At 36.2% G+C, this 20,136-nt stretch overlaps 3 protein-coding genes and 1 non-coding gene across 18 annotated transcripts in view; 2 read left to right on the top strand and 2 right to left on the bottom strand.

Annotated features, from left to right (window-relative positions):
- Positions 1 to 444: 444 nt before the first annotated feature.
- LOC108599496 (PDZ and LIM domain protein 4) lies at positions 445 to 15,285 on the top strand. Of its 15 annotated transcripts, none has more exons than XM_017986346.1 (9): positions 445 to 645; positions 4,087 to 4,235; positions 4,292 to 4,604; positions 11,989 to 12,189; positions 12,250 to 12,329; positions 12,757 to 12,831; positions 14,216 to 14,375; positions 14,894 to 14,932; positions 15,005 to 15,285. In XM_017986346.1, the coding sequence occupies exons 1-9, from the start codon at positions 460 to 462 to the stop codon at positions 15,089 to 15,091; spliced, it is 1,290 nt and encodes a 429-aa protein (XP_017841835.1). In that variant the 5' UTR covers positions 445 to 459; the 3' UTR covers positions 15,092 to 15,285. The 15 variants fall into 15 exon arrangements, with proteins under 15 accessions (XP_017841835.1, XP_017841836.1, XP_017841840.1 ...); XM_017986348.2 differs by lacking the exon at positions 445 to 645 and adding an exon at positions 2,022 to 2,364; XM_017986347.1 differs by lacking the exon at positions 12,757 to 12,831 and having other exon boundaries at positions 447 to 645.
- LOC108599489 (cell division control protein 6 homolog) lies at positions 9,414 to 11,399 on the bottom strand. Its single transcript, XM_017986336.2, has 2 exons — positions 9,965 to 11,399; positions 9,414 to 9,902 (listed from the first exon to the last, which is right to left on the bottom strand). The coding sequence occupies exons 1-2, from the start codon at positions 11,397 to 11,399 to the stop codon at positions 9,484 to 9,486; spliced, it is 1,854 nt and encodes a 617-aa protein (XP_017841825.2). The 3' UTR covers positions 9,414 to 9,483.
- Positions 15,286 to 16,108: 823 nt separating the features above from the next.
- On the bottom strand, positions 16,109 to 16,180 carry Trnae-cuc. The gene has a single exon. It is a non-coding gene; the product is annotated as a tRNA-Glu (tRNA).
- Positions 16,181 to 17,853: 1,673 nt separating this feature from the next.
- The window catches only part of LOC108599499 (putative cyclin-dependent serine/threonine-protein kinase DDB_G0272797/DDB_G0274007), a 10,671-nt gene continuing 8,388 nt past the window's right edge, over positions 17,854 to 20,136 (top strand). The window contains exons 1-2 of the mRNA XM_033293719.1: positions 17,854 to 18,232; positions 18,313 to 18,507. Coding sequence (XP_033149610.1) covers positions 17,933 to 18,232; positions 18,313 to 18,507 — 495 coding nt within the window. The 5' untranslated portion in view covers positions 17,854 to 17,932. The remainder of the gene's footprint in view (positions 18,233 to 18,312; positions 18,508 to 20,136) is intronic.

The following is a 20,136-nucleotide window of genomic DNA, read 5'->3' as shown; positions in this document are numbered from 1 at the left end:
ACGAAATTTGTTAATAAACAAATAAGAAATTGTGTGTGTTCTACAAAAATATGTGGGTAATCTATCACTAATGTAGCCGTGACTGTGAAAGTAAAAATATTGCTACAGTCTGGCAATGCGGTCAATAAAGCAAAGTTGGCTGCGCTTGGCTGCTGCAGATAAATTTTATATAAGGCGCGCATTTTTTAAATCTTCAATAAATTTATTACTAAATTTGGTATTTATAAATAAACAAACTAAAAATGTATTGAACAGCGTGTAATAAATTTAGCTTGGCTTTCATTTTACACGCCGCACACACAACAAATTTTAGACGGGGCTGAACGGACGCAATTTGCAATTCGCATGCGAGTCGCACAAATAGAATCTCGAGCGTAAATTTCATTTGGAATTGTTTATATATGTATATATGTTTATTTGTGCCGCTTAACAATTGTTTACGCTAGTCGCTGGCCAGCAATGACGACCAACAGATCGTCATACAATCGACCGGCATTTTGGAAATTGCCCGGTTATGTACATGACGTAGCCGCCGTGTTGCCACCTACATCAACCCAATTGCATTCTCGCCTGTCACAGCGACGTCGCAGCAGCAATAGCGGCATTAAGAAGCGTGTGCATTTTGCTGACGAGCCGTATGTTGGGGTAAGTATATATTACCCCTATCCCAACCCACTGTTTTTCTCTTATGTCAATCGTTGCGGGGGTGGCCTCAATTCACAATCAGTTCAATAACATTTGCACTCGCTGCTCATATATTTGTTGTGCCAGATTAAACGTCCATCTGCTGCATTTTTACTTAAAGAAAGCTAAAAATTAAATATTCCACAAAAAAAAATAAGATTTTATTTGTTATTCGTTTTTCTACCAAGACTGTAAACCGCACAGCTTGCGTCAATTGCGTATGTAGCCATATTTTTGGAATTAATTGTTTTTATATTTGAATGCTTGATTAAAACTGTCAAATTCGTGAAATTGTCAGCATGTAATTATATTACAGGAATTTACATATGAAAATTCATGTGGAAACAGTTTCATTATAACAAATAGTAAAAACAATTTTGCAAATAAATGTCAGACCCATAATAAATATACATATGTTCATATATTGGCGTGATTGTTGTTGCTTTATTTTAAAGTGTCTGTAATAATATCATGATTATAAAAGGATCAACTATGTAAGTGTTTGAATAGTGAAATAATTGCATTTAAGTGATGTAAAAATAGTTATGAAAAAACTAAAAACTTCTCTTAGAAAAATAACTATACTGCAGATAAACATAAATTAACTGTCGAAAACAAAGAAAAAAATTACCGTTTCGCCTGATTCACTTCACTCTTATGTTCTTATACTATATTCATATCTATAATATCAACAGCAAAAAGCAAACCAAAACCGACGGGAAATGCCAAAAGCTTTTTCCGTTGTAAAAACTAAAAATGTTCGTCGCTCAAAGCATTAGAAGCAAATTTGTTTAATCAGAATTTCAACAAGTTTTCTATAAACACTCTGAAATTTAATTAAAATATCTATGAAAAAATGTACAAACAAGGCTAGACATTTGAATTATTGCGCATACGACATGATCATATTCATTGACTAATGTTGCAAACATTTCTGTTTTGTAATTTGTTTATTTTATGCTTTTGAGCGACTGTTGTTATTGCTTATTTATAAGAAGCGTGCCAGTAAATATAAATTTAATTACAAGCACAAAAATCAAAGAGAAAATGCTCTTATGTGTACTGGGAATTTCAAAAAACAGCTGCCCCATGCTTGACATCTGTTTGCTTAAGTTTTTCAGGGCCAAATTGCAACTGTGGCTGCCACAAAATGTTGCACGAAATGCTAAGGGAACCCATGCGACCTGAACTACTAGACAGTGTATTGTAGCTTTATAATGAAAATTATTGGCATTTGCGATTTGAGTTCATGTTTCGGCAGGCCAGGCGGTCTGACTACATGATTGTAGCGTAGTGTATATTTCGCAGCAAAAAGGAACAGAGATTTTATTTTAAATTTAGTACTTGAGCAGCATTGCGATCGTATAAAACGCTTCAAGCAAAACACGCTGCACGCGCCTCGGACTAAACACCAAATAAACAAACCGAACAGAACGGTAAAATTCGGGTGTGTTAAGCGAGAGTGAAGCCTATTGACAATAAAAAAAACTTTTACTATGTTTAATTGAGTTTCGGGTGCGCTTTGTTCTCTTTACCAAGCCACAAGTTAAGCTCAACTCAAAGATGAGCCCAAAGCTGCATGAGTTTGCTGTTTTGTTGCAACGCGATGGTCAGTCCACGCCATGGGGCATACGGCTGGTGGGTGGCAACGATCTGGATACGCCTCTAATTATCACCAGGGTAATTATGTAACAATTGCAGCTGCCGCTCTGTTGTCTCTGTCGCTTGTCGCTTTGTGGTTGAATGTCGGCGCATCGGTATCTCTCAACCCCAGAAAGCCCATTCATCACAATTGTTGCATCGAAGACGACAAAGAACTGTCCATTGTGCTGCCAAACTGCTGTTGGGTGGCCTTTGCCTGCGCTCTGCACTACTTAATGACAAACTAAACAACAACAATAAATCAAAACATTCAAAGTGCCAAAAACAGCAAGTGTAGTGACTTGGCAGACATGCTATCAAGCGTTAAAACACTTTTTTATAAATATTAGAAGATTGAGCTTTGAACATGAAGATTGAAATCCAAATCCCTTAAGCATATTTTAGGCAGTGGTAAGCCTTAAGTTGTGAAATTGTGGGTGTGTAAGTAACTTGGGAGCGAATTTGTTTTGCTGAAGTCTTGCACTGTATCAAATCATCAAACTTTAAAAATTATTCGTCATAATTTGCTTATTCGATTTTGAATTTGGCATTAAAAGTTTTATATTGGAAACACTTTAAAAATGTATATTAAAAGAATATTATTCTGATTAAGTTTAATTGGATTTTTTTTTGTAAGCCTAATATTTGTGAAAATTGTTGTGTCTGTTATACTTTCATGTTCTCTTTTATGCAGGGTATTTATGATGTCAGCGTCAGACTGGATCTTTGAAATTCGATGTATTTAATTTTGATTGAAGATTCCCTATAAGTCTGTAGAGGCATTAGTACTCTATATTATGTCTACTATTGAGGAATGCCTTAATGCGCGGTTGCGACAATTGCGGGCGGAGTGAGAATAAAGTCCCGGGGAGAGCCAGCATTTCGTCGCGAGGAAATGTCCCTAATCCTTCTCATTATATCATCTATGAACGTGGAATCTTGCAGTCTGTATCAAATCATATCAAATACTTTTAAAAAAATAATAAAAATTACGAGCCTTAGGCAAATAAAATACTTTGCTCTTTATAGTTGTGACGCGATTTTTATGAGAGAAAAATTGCGCATTATAAATAATTTTTAGTTTTAATTAATATATCGAAAGCGATATTTGCGAGCGCGTGAATATGACTTAATGTTTTAATTGATATGTTATATATAAATACGAGATCGCACCAGTAGCAGCTGCAGTATGAGTGAGGACACCATTTGGGATAATTTTGTGAAAAATTGTTGTGTCTTGTTATACTTCATGTTCTCTTTGGTACAGAGTGCAGGCGGATACATAATTTTGGCCAAGCCTGGTCTATATGTATGGCGAAGAATTACTATTTCATAGCGGCCGATACAGATATACGGGACGCGAAGGTTCGTAGAACGGATAGTGTTTGACCAGTCAGAGCGGACAAGTCAGGATACAGGCGGCGGAGATCGGCGTCGCAGAAGGATTCATATTTTTATCGTTATGGAGTCATTTGTCTTTTTCCCTATCTTTGAGAGGTATCTGTTGTATAGCGAGGGTCACTAGCTCACTGATAATAGAACTGTTACCATAAAGAGCATAGGATAACTTTTGAGAACAAACAGAATAGAAGAAATCTTGATATTGACGCATGTAACTATGGGAATGGCGCAGGCAGCGTTGCTACTCATAAAGATGTCTGCGTACGCACTGTGTCAAGGTCGTCTAAAGCACTGTCCCTACACTGTCACTAACGGGCTTTGTCAAAAACAAATATTTGACCTTCTGCTGTTTTTACACAGGTGCAAGTTGGCAGCCCAGCATATGGCGAATTGTTGCGTGGCGATATCATAGCAAAGATCGGTGAATACGACGCACGTGACTTGAGTCATGCCGATGCCCAGCAGCTGTTTCGCGGTGCTGGAAATGAGATTCGTTTAACGGTGCATAGGTAAGTCTACCAGACATGTAACATAATTGAGGTTAATTCATCTAATTTTATTACAGGGACAATACAATTGCGTATTCGCAGCAGGGCGTGAATCAGGAGAGCGCCGGCTCGCGTTGTAATTCTACGTTGCCACCGGCTAGTCCAGAGCCATCACAGTATCCGCAACGCGGCCCTTCTCCCTTTTTGCCAGGACCCAGTCACTTTGAGCGTGCCATGCAACTTCCTGTGGATACCTTGCCACAAACGGTGTTTCCTCAGCTGAATGCATCGGGCGGCTATGTGGCGAGCTCGAAGGATGTTTTTGCCCCAAAACCAACTCGTGATCATCAGCAGGATGTGGCCGAAGAACAGGCCCTCATTATCAACCAGGTAAGTTAAAGATGGCTTCTAGCAGTAATCGATTTCAAAATGGTTTCTTTCAAATATCAGACTGTGACTAGTGGCTTTGACTAGTGCTTAGAGCAAAAAGCTGATTTCATATCTCTTCTTTTTTATAAGCCAAATTTGAAATTTTTTGTTATCAAAAAATTGTTTTTCAAATGTTATCAAATAAATGAAGTACAACAACAATAATAATAATATATGCGCAAAGTATTCTAGAACTTTTGAAAAACAAAAATTTCCTTAGGATACCCTTAAAGTTTTGGTCAGAGTGTTCGTACCTTAACTGTGTTCAGATTTGATAGGTTTTTTATTATTATAAACCAACCTTATTTTTTTTTTCAATTTTAAAGCATTCTAATTCAAATTTTTTTTTTTCTTTTCAATGTTTAATGAAACGTATATTTATAATTAGTTTGTTATAGTAGTAGTTATTGCAGACAACCTTATGTAATTTTTATGAAGAATATAGCTTTTATCACATAGGCGAATCTTCTATAAAAAGTTAATAGGCTTAGCTAGGATTTTTCAGTAAACAACCAAGAACGTTGATCTTGTGGGTGGTGTGTTTGTAGTCTACTCTTCGCTCTTCGCTTAGCGGCATTCGAATAGGCTCCTGGTTAGGATATATGGGTGAGCACCCAGTCTGGTGAAGTGCATAGTGGCAATCTTTTGAATTAAAGAGTTTAAAGAGCCTTATTCTCAAATGAGCGCTTCGGTTATTTTCGTCAGCGTCATAGCAAGGAAAAAGCGTCGTTTGTTATAAGCATATGCTTATGGTGTTTGATATAATAATTATATTTATTTATAAATTGTAATGAGACATGTCTGGCAAAGTTATGTTGTCTGTCCAGGATAACGCAAAGGTATTTGAGCTCAATGCAGCAGCCGTTCAGTAGCGCATCAGGGCAAAGATGTGTACGCGTTGTGAATGTAACATTTGGGCATTTGTTGGCCCATTCCTGGAGCGCATCTAAGTACTGCGGCAGTGCACCCGTGACTGCTCTACAAGAAAAACTGTATTGTCATAGTAAGTTATTTAGGATGGGCAGAAGCAAAATAAATAAAGGCACAGAAACATGTGATCCGGTGGCAAAAATATGAAAACTTTATTCATGGCAATTTTTTGTTTTTATAGCGTCCCCACATGTTATGCAACGAAAAATTTCGGGCTCAATTTTTTAATGCGCTTAGTGAATTTTAAAAAAAAGTGCAGACTTTTGGGGATGGTTGACAAAAATTACAATTTTCTAAAACAAATTAACGGGCCTTAAAGAGTAGTGGCAGTTACACTGCAGATTTTGAAAAATTATATTTCGACCAAAAAAATAAAAATGTATGTGTTGTTAAAAGATTTTTTAATCCAAAGGAGGAGCTCGAAAGCAAACTGTTATTATTTTTGGCTTTGGTCATCCTGGCCAACAGTCAATTTAAGTTCAAATTTAGGGGCAACATTGGAGAACTGCTGCAAGTTTTATCAAAATTATAATAATGTTAACACTAGCATAAGAACTAGCACTGTGGAACACACGCAGGCGGATTTAAGGCCCAGTAACTAAGGCTATTCCTTTGTACATGTGGAATAAAACAGATATGGATGGTAATTGTTGTAAAATTGAATGTCAGATTGCTGACATCAGTGGATAGACATTTCTGTGGTCAAGGCTGTGTTGTTTACACAAATCTAAATATAGACTAAAGGCAAAAATATGAACAGAGATGAGAGTAGCAAGTAGCAATTATAAATGTGGGCAGGAAGCGCTCATGACGCAGTAGCAAATTATCATAATAGAGAGCAAGAGTGAGAGAGAAAGCCTCTCTATAGAACATTTGTTGTTTTTCAGGCAGGTGAGCAATGCACACATATGTATATGTGTGTATATATATATTGCCTGTTGCTGCTGAGGACAGAAAGCTTAGTGTAGTGTGTGCGGCTACCTTGTGATCTTCAGGCAATGCCAATGAAAGTGCACAACACACTCTTCTGACCACTTTTCACCTGCTCGTGGCTTTGATGACGCTGCTAATGATTCAAAACAACGAAATTGCCACTTGCTCAAGGTCAATTCAAAATATTCGTTTGTCAATCTGGTGTATAAAAATAAATTAAGAATATCAAGGTGTCTTTAGTATATTTTTATCGACTTAATATGATTTGTCATCCATTTTTTACAAGGAGTGGGTATTAAAGTTCGTAGAAATTTGAAATTAATATTTTTCACAATACGTGTTTTACAAACTAAAATATAACTTAACTATGCTAGTTTGAATATAAGTCTATCAGGTTTGATTGTATCAACATACAAATAATTATACATTCTTAGCTAAATGTAAATATACGAAAAGAAAAAAAAATGAAATATAGACAATTATATTGGTTTGTTTCTAATTATATTTAGATTTTTACTCAGCCTCGGTACGTGCCCATGCGCAACTCTTTAAGTAACCCACGCACATAGATTCTTTATATTTATATTTATTATTTTGCCTTTGCATTAAAAAGTCAAATAAATAACCTTCACACTGGGTTAACAAAATTAAATCAAAACAGCTTTAAGTGTAGAATATGAATACTTTGGAATTTTCCTACGAACTTGGACCAGTTCTTTGACTGAATGAATTTGTCCGTCTGTCTACAAGGTTAATTACACCTGCCTAAAAATATATTATTTCCAGTGTCGAATCGAAACATACGCTTAGCATTGAGAAAAACTGTCAGAAAACATAAATGTCGGCATTTGTTTGCCAATCGGTGAAATATTCAATGGCAAATCAGCTCAAGTCAAACTCAATTCATCAATTTTTAAAATGTGTGATAGATTTTGTATATGAAAAATGCAGTAGAGCTAAACATTAACCTCGCTGTCTATAGAAATCTGTTTGAGTTTGTTCCAAAAAAGCGCAGCAATTAAAAATATATTCTCGTACATGAGGACAAAATATACATTCACAACATACATATTGTCATTGGTGGGCAGAAGTGGGTGTGGGTTATATGTGTGTGGCGCGTGGGCGCTGAAAAGAAATCTCACAGCAGCCAAGTCCAAGTTTATATGTAAAAAGTTTCGCTCTTTTGTAGCATTGTGTGTATATTTGTTGTTTAACTATTTGAGCGTAAGTTATAGCCTGCGAGAGACGGAGAGAGAGAGAACCCACGGCCTCTGACCATCAGCACTCAGAAATTTTGTGTTGCTGTCTATATACAATTCTCATCTATATAGAGTCTGCTTACATAGATTTTTTGGTAAATTGGAATTCCGCGCAGTTGAAATAGCAATAATTCGCCAGCAGTTGAAAATTTTTAAATCAGTTGCGTTCGGAATATTGAAAAATAAACAACTTGTTTACACGAATTAAAAGTCTCCATAGTGTGAAGCGATCTCCGATTAAGCAAGCGTTCATTTTAACGTGCCGTTAAAGCAAGTTGATATATTTTCAAAATAATAATAAATAATTAAAATAATTATAACAAATAGTTTAATATTTTTATTAAAACATTTAAAGTGATTTATTAAGAACCGTTACGTAAGCGTTGTTTTGTTAATATATAACTAATTTTGTTTTGAATTTCTTATTAAAAAAAAGGAGTTTAAATTAAACCCAAATACACAAACACATACAAAACATAAAATGGAGTACGTTCAATTCAAAAATGGTTCACCAGTGTACTACAAGGAGCAGCCAGACCTTAATGAATGCATTCAATATCAAGTAAGCAACAGTAAAAATTTGGAATTTTCAGAAGTAGCCTATTAAAAATAAATATTTTACGTAAATAAATAAATAAGTATTGACTTTTAACATTTTTAATTTTTAGAAGCCTTAGATTGAAATTTTTGACAAAATGATTTTTTAATTTTTTAAATATTTATTAAGTTAAGGAAAGTTTTATTATAGCCTACAAAATAAAAACAGTTTTAAATAAATTTGAATATTTTGCATATTTCGCCTAAAAATTGTTCCACCTTTAAAATGTTTTCAAAACTAAAATTCAAGTTCAGACACCAAAACGACAGATACATTTTTAAAATAATTATTTTCGTGCCTTTTTGCTGAAGGAAATAAAATTTACTATATACACCAAAAGTATATACACACACTCAGTTTGCGCACACATTGATGCTTCTATATACACAGGTTTATTATTCAAACATTTGTGCGCTACTCATCAATATGCGAAAAAAAACATATTTTGTATTTTATGTTTCACTCTCTCTCTCTCCCTGTCACTCTCTGGCAATTTGTTGCTCAGTGTAATTTATACCAGCAGCTCGCTGTATTATTTTTAGCAAAAGCAGAAAAATAAAAAAAACAACAGCGCATAAATAAATAAACAAAATGATTATAAATGAAATTAATTACGCGCTGAGAAAATTAGCGTTGAAACAAAAGCTCTAAACTATGTAGGCTAGTGTATAAGGATGTTGGCAATGTGACAAAATTTGAATCGCAGTGAAAGTGAACAATTGTCGACAGTTTGACGCGCAAAAAATGTTATAAATATGTATTGCAAAATTAATTGATTTATTTAGCTTAAGAACTAAACGAGTGCAGCTTACATCTAAAAAGTTAAAATCTTATTTTTAAAAATGTTTGTTAAGATAATAAAAATTAAACTTTTGTGGGGAGAACATTTTTCAATTGAATATTTCGCAAATGACCCTCAAATGATATTTCAACATATTTTTACGCTTACGCCAGCTACAACAAAATTTAATTTTAGCTACAAAAATAGATATATATATATAAACTGTTTTTTTTTTTCAATTGAATTTCGAATTATATGTACGTGGGCCATGGTGAATCAAGAACTGCGCAAATAAATTTGTTATAATAAATCTTAAATATTAATTTTTCCATGAGGTTTTCACTTGCCCAAGCAGGCCGTGTCGCTGAGTATAGAAGCTATAAGCTGCTTATCGCTAAGCGCTGAATGCACTTCCTCCTCATCCCATTGCAAGATAACCTTGCTAAGTCTTGGCTCCTTTTTGCGCATAATACGTAAAATACCACGCGTTTCCACCAGATCCACAGTGCCAGCAAATTCCGCTTGATCCAAGGCTTGTATATTTCGCTTGGCGCACACTTTTCGATAAACTTCATGTAATCTGCCTATGCTAATGTCCTTATTGCGTTCGTTTCGCAGCATCAAGACCAGCGAGCAGAGCATGAGCTTTTGTTGCAGCGGAAATGCAGCCTCAATGTCTTCTTCCAAGTTCTGCGAAGCGCCATAGACTTTGTTAAGCACTGCAGCCACTTGACCCACTTGCACGGGTTTCAGTGTGTCTAGAATATTACAGAATTTTATTAAATAAATTGTGTTTTGTAGAAAGATATGTTATGCGCACCTGTTTGCTGATTGGTCTCGCCTTCCAGCTGCAGCTGCTGCATGTTAAACTCTTTCTCGCCCGCTTTTTTTTGCTGCTCTGCTATTTCCACTACTCTGCGTCCTATGTCCAGAGCGCGACGCACATCGCCACTTACAGCGCTTACCTTGGCTGCCAGCAGCTGCAGAGTTACGGGTGGAAATACATCCAACACTTGCGCCTGCTCCAATCGAGACTTGAATATCTCTACGATTTGTTGCTTGCTATACGGGGCAAAGTGCATTAGCTTGGGCTTTAGCTCACAGCGTGCATTTAAGCGCATAAGAGCGCGATCTGTTAAATCCAAGCTGTTTGCTATGCCTACCAGCAACAAGCGTGCTCCTGGTAAAGCAGGCCACTCAAATATGGTATATAGCACCTCCTGACGCGCTGTGCATAGCTGATCGATTTCATCCAACACCAGCAGTAGCATTCGCTTAGCTGTGCGCAGATGACGCTGTATAGCTTCCAAATGATCTCGCTCTGTGCGTCCAGCTGGCTTCAATTGCAGCTCGGTGCATAGTTTTTTATAGACTGCGCCCACACTGGCAATGCTGGTGCAGTTAATGTAAACACGCTGGAGACGTTGAGAAAATTCTGGTGCGCGTAATAATAGCGATAAGCTGGCAGTCTTACCCGTGCCCGGCTGTCCAGACACATACAAACTGCCTGAGGTGTTGGATTCCAGATGACTTGTAAAGAACTCACGCAACTCTTGCAGCTGTGTCTCACGTCCAGGCAGAGATAAAGTTTCGGCGCTATTGAGCACACGTCGTGCGTTTTGATATTTATTGCGTGTGGGCTCAACCTGCTGCGGCTTCAACTCCAGTTCCTCTTTCTTTTTGGTTTGCTTAGTAGTCTTTTTAGTTGGTTTAGTCTCCTCCTCTGACTGGTCCTTACGCTCATCTATGCTCAGTCTATCCAACAGTCTAGTGGGGCTTATTAAATGATGTGGTAGCGGCTGTGATTTGCGCTGCTTTGGTGGCGACGCTTGCGATAACTCTTCATCTTCTTCTGTGCTGCTTTCATCTAACAGCTTAGCGGCTCCTATATTTGCTTCCAAACGCTGTGCAAGACTGCTTAGTCCACTTACTGTAGTTTTTGTTGTTGGTTTTCTACTCGCTTTGTTGCTGCGTGGCGTCTTTGGTTGTTCAGCGGCGGCTGATTTGCGTCTTGTAGCTGCCTTGTCCATTTTGTTCAACAGATTACTGTTTTCGTTATTTTCTGAAATTATACTAACAATATCATCCTGTTGCTCGTCATCTGTATCGTCAAAATGCTGTTTGGTTTGGCGTCTGCTCCAAATATTAGAGCGTCGTGGCGTACGGTTAAGCAACGGCGACTGCGCAGTCGTTGTTGGTGTTGATGGCGCTTTGCTAATGCTGCTCAAACGCGTAGAGCGGCGCACGGCTGCCATATTTGTTTAGTATATTTATTTTTAAGCACTATTTATTAGTTTTTATTATAATTCTATGTTAACACATGCACTTCGTGAATAATAAGTAAATGGCGCCAAATAGCTGTCAGCTGCGTGCAATGGTCAGCTGTTTATAACTGCAGTCTGGCAACGCTGCACAGGGCTGAAAAGCAATTGAGCGATCATGCACTTTTCGAAAATTTCCCGCGCAATAATATTGAATTACTTACGCGTTGATTTGCGACTGCGTGAGGCCACAGCTAACAAAAAAAATAAAATATTGTGAGCAGCAAAAAGCTTACGTAAGCGTTTATAAATATTTTTTTGTGTTGACTGTAAGATATTTTTAAAGTATATAAGAATGAACACGAGAAAATGGAATTTCGGTAAAGAATGTTTATATAGCATAACAGATATATGTGTCTAGCTAACGATTAGTATGTTTTGTACAATTTGACCTAGAAAGATTTCAATGATCCCATAGACATACACACAAAAACAAAAAACAAATGTACATTTTTTGTATAGGTAGTAAAACAAATGTTTGCATAGGCATATAAGTAAATATATATTTTTGTTTTCCTTTTAGCCATACCGGACAACTCCATTGGTGCTTCCTGGTGCGAAAGTGAAGAAGGATGCGCCAACCACAGAGTCCTACTTGAGACATTATCCAAATCCAGCTGTGCGCGCTCATCCCGGACACGACTACCATGACAGTATCATGAAGCAACGTGTTGCTGATACCATGTTGCACAAGATTGTTGGCCAAGATGCCGATACTGGCAGAGTAAGTGCCCGAAGTACTTTTTTAAATTAATAAGTTGCTTTCAACTTGTACCACATACAGGTCTTCCACAAGCAATTCAACTCGCCCATTGGTCTCTACTCCAACAACAATATTGAGGATACTATCAGAACAACAGTGCCGTAAGTGTAGCTACTTTGCGTATTTTTCAAGCTACAGTAGCTTAGTTACAAACAGCAAAACTACACTAACCACAAATATAACATTTTTTACAAAATACGCTGTTAACAAAAGAGAACACAAATTAAAAATAAAATTTGATTTTTTCGCTGCGTAGTTGAAAATTTTAAGCAAAATTTAATCTAATGCGTCCATAATAAGCTTAAGCTAATCAAAAGCTGAGACAGTTTTTTGACCCCATAGAATTAAATTTCAAATCATCAGCCTATAAGACTTGGAACAAATCCCTAGCTGTTATATGTGATGCTCTATGTCTTAATATATTAAATATATTTATATACACATACAAACATATATACAAACCTTAAAACACGCTGATAACACACAAAATATTTAACATATATATAAATTCTATGTATATTGTTGTAGTTTTGCCACAACAAGCGTTAGTAATCGCTTGAAGGAAAGCCCTTTGCATCGTACTTTGCCAACAAAACTTGACGGGTAAAAGTAAACTTTATTTCTGTGCAATAGATTTGATTTTCATTTGTTTGTGCATCAAGCGTAAACAGAAGCCAAAGCATACGGGTTCTTTAGAAACTTACACCCGAAGGCTGCACCAATTTTTTTGTATACCCTATCTGAATAACCTATACTGTTGTAGAGTATCAACAACAAGTGTAACCTATGTACAGTCTAAATAATATATATATCCTATATCCTGTCTATATTCAGACTTCAAGTGACACAAAACCACAACTGATTATGTCCTTATACTGCATGTAAATATGTGTTTAAATGCTATAAATGTTTGTTTCATATTCCTCTTGTAACTATAAATCCAATAGCCCACATAATTCCTATAAGAAAATCCCAAATTTAATAAAATATTATAAGCTGAGAGTGGAAAAGAACGCGCAAATATCAAAGTGTAAATATCAACATTATATATATTAAGCAGCAATTGGTTTACTTAGCTCTTAAGTTTTAGGCCAACAAAGTACACCATAGTTTTAGCCAATTTTTAATGTATTTAGAACTTAGCTGCACGATTAATGTTAGAATTTTCATCGATCTATCTTTCCTGGAACAAAAACGTAAGATTCTGGAGCAACAAAAACAAAAAGATGAGCTTGCAGAGCAGCAACATCAACAGCGCCAACAGAAACTGCAGGAGCTCTATCAACAAAAATAAAAGAAAAACAACAAAAAATAAAACAATAATCAATTTTTGTTTAGCAAAATTGAGTTCACCCCAAATCCCATTAGCTATTAGCCCCATACCCATTCCCAAATAGTGCCATACTCTAAAATTTCTTATAGACAAAACTTAATTTAAAAGACATTTGCTGAATCTGTAAACACTAAAAGTTCCTAAGACAACACACAAAGTTCCTAAAATCCTCAACCAACAATTCCTAAATATAAACCTTACCTCACTATTAATATAAATACCTACTAACCAATGCTGTACTGAACTCCGACCAAGAATCCTTAACACTATTGTTCATTTCTTAACAAGTTTGTTATGTACTTTAGTTTAAACAATTACTCATAATTCTTTAGTTTTAAGCAAGTTGTTGAATTTTTTGATTGTGCTTAAGACACAAATATAGTAGTGCTTAATTAATTAAAAAAAATACAGCTGGAAAAAACAAAATAATTCTAACGTATTTTGTGCACATACTGTTCTTTCTTTTTCTTCTACCACTACTTTGTTTCACGCTACTCAACCGATGTAAAAAAACTGAAATTAATACCCCAAAACAAAACAAAAAAACATTAAAAATATAAAACAATGACTAAAATTGTATAACAAATGACGCTTTCAACGATCTCAAAAACTAAAATAAATTGAAATAAATTACAAACAAATTGTGGCGCACAGTTATAAGAAAACTGTCGTGTACGATCCAAGGAACAGCGATACCTACAGAGCCATACAAGAAGAGGGCGGCTACAGCAGCTATGGCAAATCCTCGCCACAGGAAGTTAACATACCTGTGCAGACTCAGGTCTATCAGCCTAATCGATTGGTTCCAGGAAAGGTAAGATCGCGTTACGCTGTCAAAAAACACAACGTTCAAGATCAAGAAAACAAAACAAACTTTTATGTATTGAGCGATATAACAGATATGTCAATCTAGTTCATTGCACTCTCTACACTATCTCTACACTCTCTCTATATCTGTAACGCCGTCTCAGTCGTACATGAAAAATAAATTCGAAAGTACAGTCTGCATTGTGTGATGTTTACAGTGCAATGTTTACTAACAGGCCCATGTAAATACTAAACTGTTATTTATGCACAGAAATTTATGAAAATTTTTGCAAGTCGTACAGCATCATTAAACCAAATCTATGTGAATATTTTTCCAAGCTTCATTACATATACATATTTATACTTTTTGCCGAAAAATTAACATGAAAAGCATATTAACAGCGTAGCACGCTCATAACAGTACAGTATATATATATATATATACATATATTTATATATCTGATAAATTCGATATACTAAGTTATGTATGACAAAATAAACCAACTTTTAATTGTACTTTTACAGAAACCAGTATCAGCCCCAGTATCACGGCCGCCGTACAATGTAAGTGCAACAGCTCTCTGTGTAAAATAGATAAATTTTACATTTTAATAAAATATGCCTTTTTTTTTACAGGTGGTAAACACTCACGATGAGAACATTCGCCAGAGCGGCTCTTTCAATCGCCTGATGTACAGCGTTGTTGGTGCAACTGATTATTGAAGAAAAAGAAGAACAGGGAGATGTAAAAACAACAACATCAATCGATACTAAACAATAACAACAGTTGCTAGTTTAACTCTTTAGCGGACTTTTATGGAATTCAACTTAACTTATGTCTATAAATTGCATAAACAATCGAACAGTAATCAATTTTAAAACTAACAAAAACAATAAGAAAACCCCAAAATATTATAAAACGATGCTGTAATTGATCCAGTTATAAAATAAATGTAATACACAATAGTTACGAAAACTATATATTTTATTTTAAATATTTTTAAAGCATATATTCTGATTTTCTTTTTATATTAACTGCAATTGCAAGTTAATAGCGAGTGGTTCTAGTCTAAACTACAAATAAAATCTTGTTTAACCTAATAAAACGCAAATAAAATTGGATTTGACAAGAAATGACAGCTGTTATTCAATTGTTTCATATTTAAAGGGGTTTGGTCTCTGTACGCGTAATTTACATAACCATTTCAAAAATTATTTCGTATCCATCAATCATGTTGGCAATTAAATCTACTTAACATCAAATTATGTACATATGTACATTTCGACTTTAATTTGCATGAAGTAAGCTACCGAAAGAGCATATTATATATGTATGTAACAAAATGTAACAATTGCTACACATAATGTACTCATACTTTCACTTCCATGACTAAGTAAATCGTTATAACATTAACTATAACCCGTGAGCTGATCAATTTTCGTTGTTACAAACAATGTCAGCTAGGCCCCATTAAACGGTCAAAGGCAGATGGAAGTATTTTGCCATGTGAAGGTTATGCATATAAACCATAGCAAAGTTTTTTTGACTGACCTTGCTCATAAAAATTATATAGCTGTATACTTGAATTTGATTTTCAAAAACTAAGCTATTTACAAGTATACATTTACAAGTATACAGCTATAAAAAAACGATTTTTTTTTAGAATACTTTATTATAGTATGAGAAATAAAATAAGTATAAGAAAATAATTTTAAAAAAATAGACCGATAATATACGGATTCCCATACCGGGAATTGAACCCGGGCCTCCCGGGTGAGAGCCGGGTATCCTAACCACTAGACAATATGGGATAGATGAGATTACTTGTCATTTTCATATACAAATGGGAAGTTAAACTGACCCAAGTTAAAAATAAATTGTTCACATGAAAACAAAAGCCTGATAATAAAATAAATTAAAAGTGAAAGAGAGAGAGAGAGACAATATTATTATAAAATATTTCTTATGCAAGTATGTAAAATATTCACATGTGTAGAAATGCATATAACTGATGTATATAAAAGTGTATTATTTCCTTTAGGTACATATGTGTATGTTCATATGTATATACATGTATTACAAATACATAGTTCGAAAGATCAAAGACTCAATGTAATTTAAGTAATCACATCACATCACATCACACAGACGCGATTACAAATAAATAAAAATAAAAGAAATATCGTATTATTTTGTGGGTGGGCATTAAAAGCAGGTGTAGCAAACATTACTTATGTTTGTTGTTTTATTGAGGTACGTGCAATCAAAAGACACAAATAACAACAACAACAATAATCGCATCTGGTGTAAAGGGCTTAAAATAGAGATTTGTGCAATCGAAGTGCCAACAAATCACATCAAAAGATCGCTTTGGCATACTTGAAGCTATTCAACCGCAACGTGGTCGCAACAGATATAGCAACTACTACAACAACAGAAACCTAACATTGTCGGCTTTGCTGTGATTTAGCGATTTGGGTCAATCGTACTAAACAATAGACATTTGCACTTGTCGGGTTCAATACAATAAATTTGTTGCGCCTTAAACTCATTGACCTCATGCGCTTATTAACGGGTGCAGCTAATTTCGAGCAGATGCATAATGTAAGATATTAAACTGCTTATTATTTTTTTCTTAAATACCATTTGAATTTACATAAAACTTTTTGAAGTCTATATTTATGTCAACGCCTGCATTTCCAGTTATTGCACTAATTGCAATACGAACTCGATTTAACGCTTAATTTCAAATGTGTGCGAATTTTGTTGTGAAAGTTTTTTTTGTCTCGCCACTGTTGGCTAACAGCGCTTTGCATATGCAACGCTGTTAGTTAACATACCTGAAGATAACATTGTAGGTTAATATTTGGAGCAGCAGTTTTCACTCGTTAGAATCTAAGGCAAACACACAGGTTGAGGTGAGTTGAGTTCTTCTAAAGTAGTGGAAACACATACATTTGTATGTTTCGGTTACAATGCAGTCCATGATATAATGCCAACGGAAATGACAACTAAGCTAAGCAGCTGTTGTAAATCAAACCAGTAAAACAAAGCTACAATCGGTACTTGAATGCTTCAATACTCTAGATAAAATAAAATAAAATAAGCTTTGATTAATGATTCTTGCCACTAATTAAACTAATAGTTGTATTGATGAGAAAATTTTTAAATTCTTGAAATTGTTTTATAGACTTTATATAGACTTTATTGATTCACTTATCGTGGAAAAACTCTGCTACACAGATGATCAATTCTCTCATTTGTTTGTAGCTAGCAACAAATTAAGATACCTTAAGCTTTAAAGTGTATAAAAAAGAGGCTAACGGCAAACGCTTACAGAGAGTACAGAGAGCGCACGATCACGATCAGCAGCTAGCCAAAGCCGGCGCAACTAGTCGACGCTTACAATGCGTACTCCGTGGCCAAAGCTATATAAAAGTGCAATTTGGGAACGCAGACAAGGCAGTTACAGTTGCGGCTTAGTTGGAGTGGGACGTGTGCGCGTTGAAACAAAAAGTGTAGTGCAGTTGATCGTTAGCAACAATTAAAGAGTAAATTGAACAATGCAAGTATTGTTAGTGGTGGCCACGGTCGCGCTCTGCGGCATTGGCTTTGCTCAAGCGCAACAGGGTGTCGATCCCGCCTATTTGCGGCAGTATTATCAGCAGTTGCAGCAGCAACAGCAACAGCAGCAGCCCCACGATGGCACACCTATTTATGAGCAGAATTCAGAGCAGACGCAGCAATATGTGAGTGCAGGACAGCAGATACGCTTGAAGGACACAGTGTCTGAGCAAATACGCGCACAGCAGCAGCAAGGATATGTGGCGCCTGCTGTTAGAGATTATTTGCAACAGCCACAGGTGCGTGTGTCTGCTCTAACACACACACACACACACATAGGCAAAGTAAGCACTAACTAACTATTAAAAACTCTTTGCAGTATCAGTCGCAGCCACAGCAAGCTGTCTATCGTCAGCCACAGCCTGCAGCAGCGCCTCCGCAGCCACCGCGTCGCATACAGCCGGCCTATCAGCAAGCCTCCCCGCTGTTGAACAAAGGACACAAGCTGCAGCATCAGCAGCAGCAGCAGCAGCAACATCAACAGCAGGCGGAGGAAGAGGAGCAGTATGATGATGTAAGTTAGTTGACCATAACGGGTTCGATTTCGAACTCGAACGAAAAACTTTCGTTTTCGCTTGAGTGCGGAGGCAAACATTGTTGCTTTGCCAGCGCATAATTACAATTGAAGCATGCACCAAGACAACGTGTGTTAGTTTGTGTTGGGTTCATTAACCAGACAATGCACACACAACTACTATCTCCTCATGGATATCCACACCCGCCACCGTTTGACCAAAAGCATTAACTGCATGTTTGGTAAATACTTTATATCCCACATATTTATGGCGCTTTCATGCGGAAGCTTTTGGATTAAGCTTTAAACGGGGATTTCCATACCAAAGGAATGGAATCCGTTTCGCTACATACTTATATCCCTTCCTATATCTCGTATGGCAATTGACATATAGCCCTTGCAGGATCGTTTAATTTCACATCACAATTAATGTACGCGAATCGATCTCCGATTAATCAAAGTTTGATTAAGGACATTGTAATTAGGATAAATGTAAAAGTTAGCTGCTTGTTCTTCTATAGAATCACGGCGTTTCCATGGCCTTTGTATAGGTGAAGGTTACTGAACCAAAGTCCTAACTGATCGGAATTTTTTTTTGTAGTCTTATTGTTAGTCCAGTGCTAATACTGCTAAAGAGCCAATTTAATACTTCAGAATCACTTTTAATTCCACGCTTGCTGTCCAATTTTTATATGATTACTTAAAGCATATATAAGTCTATATGCTCTGCAATAAAATGTCTGTCAACCATGTCACGCGCTCTAGATTCATTTAAAGCTACAATCACTTTCAAATACGACCCATATTTTATTTGGTACCCGAGTGCGGTGGCAAACGCATTAGAACCGGCTCTTAAACTAGCTTTCTGCCCAAGCGCCTTTCCAATTTGGTCGTTTCTCAGCTGCAGTTATGCCAAATGCAATTTTTTGTTTCTTTTTGGGATCACAATGGGCCAAGAATGATTCTGGGCCACGCCCCTGTGCACGTTGGACTTACCTTAACCCAGTTAATACAGTGGGGATTGTAACGAAGGTTCCCCAACTGCACTGCATCAATCACAACCTTGGGTTATGAATTCATGTACGGTTGTGCAGAATTAAATTGCAGGCTGCGAAAAGCTTAAGAGATCGTGGAGTCGAACTCTGAATGTTTTGAACATGAAAATAACTTGGATACTATGTAGAGTAAAGCTGAAAAGCTAATTAATCCAGTAAGATATTTACTTTTTAAAAACAAATTATTTTATGTAAATTTAAAAATAAGCATTGAATATTTTGAAAATTTATTTGATGTCGAGTCATGTAACTAGAGTTTTTAAAATCTTATAAAATTTATTGAACTCCCATTGTACTGTGCTTCCCACAGTTGCATAAGCCGAGCTGGCAATCGTTCGTTCGAACCGTTGCAATTGCTCGCATTAAAGTATCGCCTGACACGATCATTAAATATATGCACACAAGGTAACTGAAATTACTTTCACTTGTGCGTGGCTCTAAACTTTGTGGGCTTTGGAGTTACTTGGTAAGCACAGGCAAGCAGGCAACCTACACACACGCGAGAGCGTGCCTGGTCAAAATTATGCAATTGCAGACAGGCGTGGTCGCAAAACTAGGTTACCATACGACACGC

This window comes from Drosophila busckii, chromosome 3L (genome assembly GCF_011750605.1).
Source record: "Drosophila busckii strain San Diego stock center, stock number 13000-0081.31 chromosome 3L, ASM1175060v1, whole genome shotgun sequence".
In the NCBI taxonomy this organism is placed as follows: domain Eukaryota; kingdom Metazoa; phylum Arthropoda; class Insecta; order Diptera; family Drosophilidae; genus Drosophila; species Drosophila busckii.
This window is presented reverse-complemented; position numbering and strand designations above follow the sequence as displayed.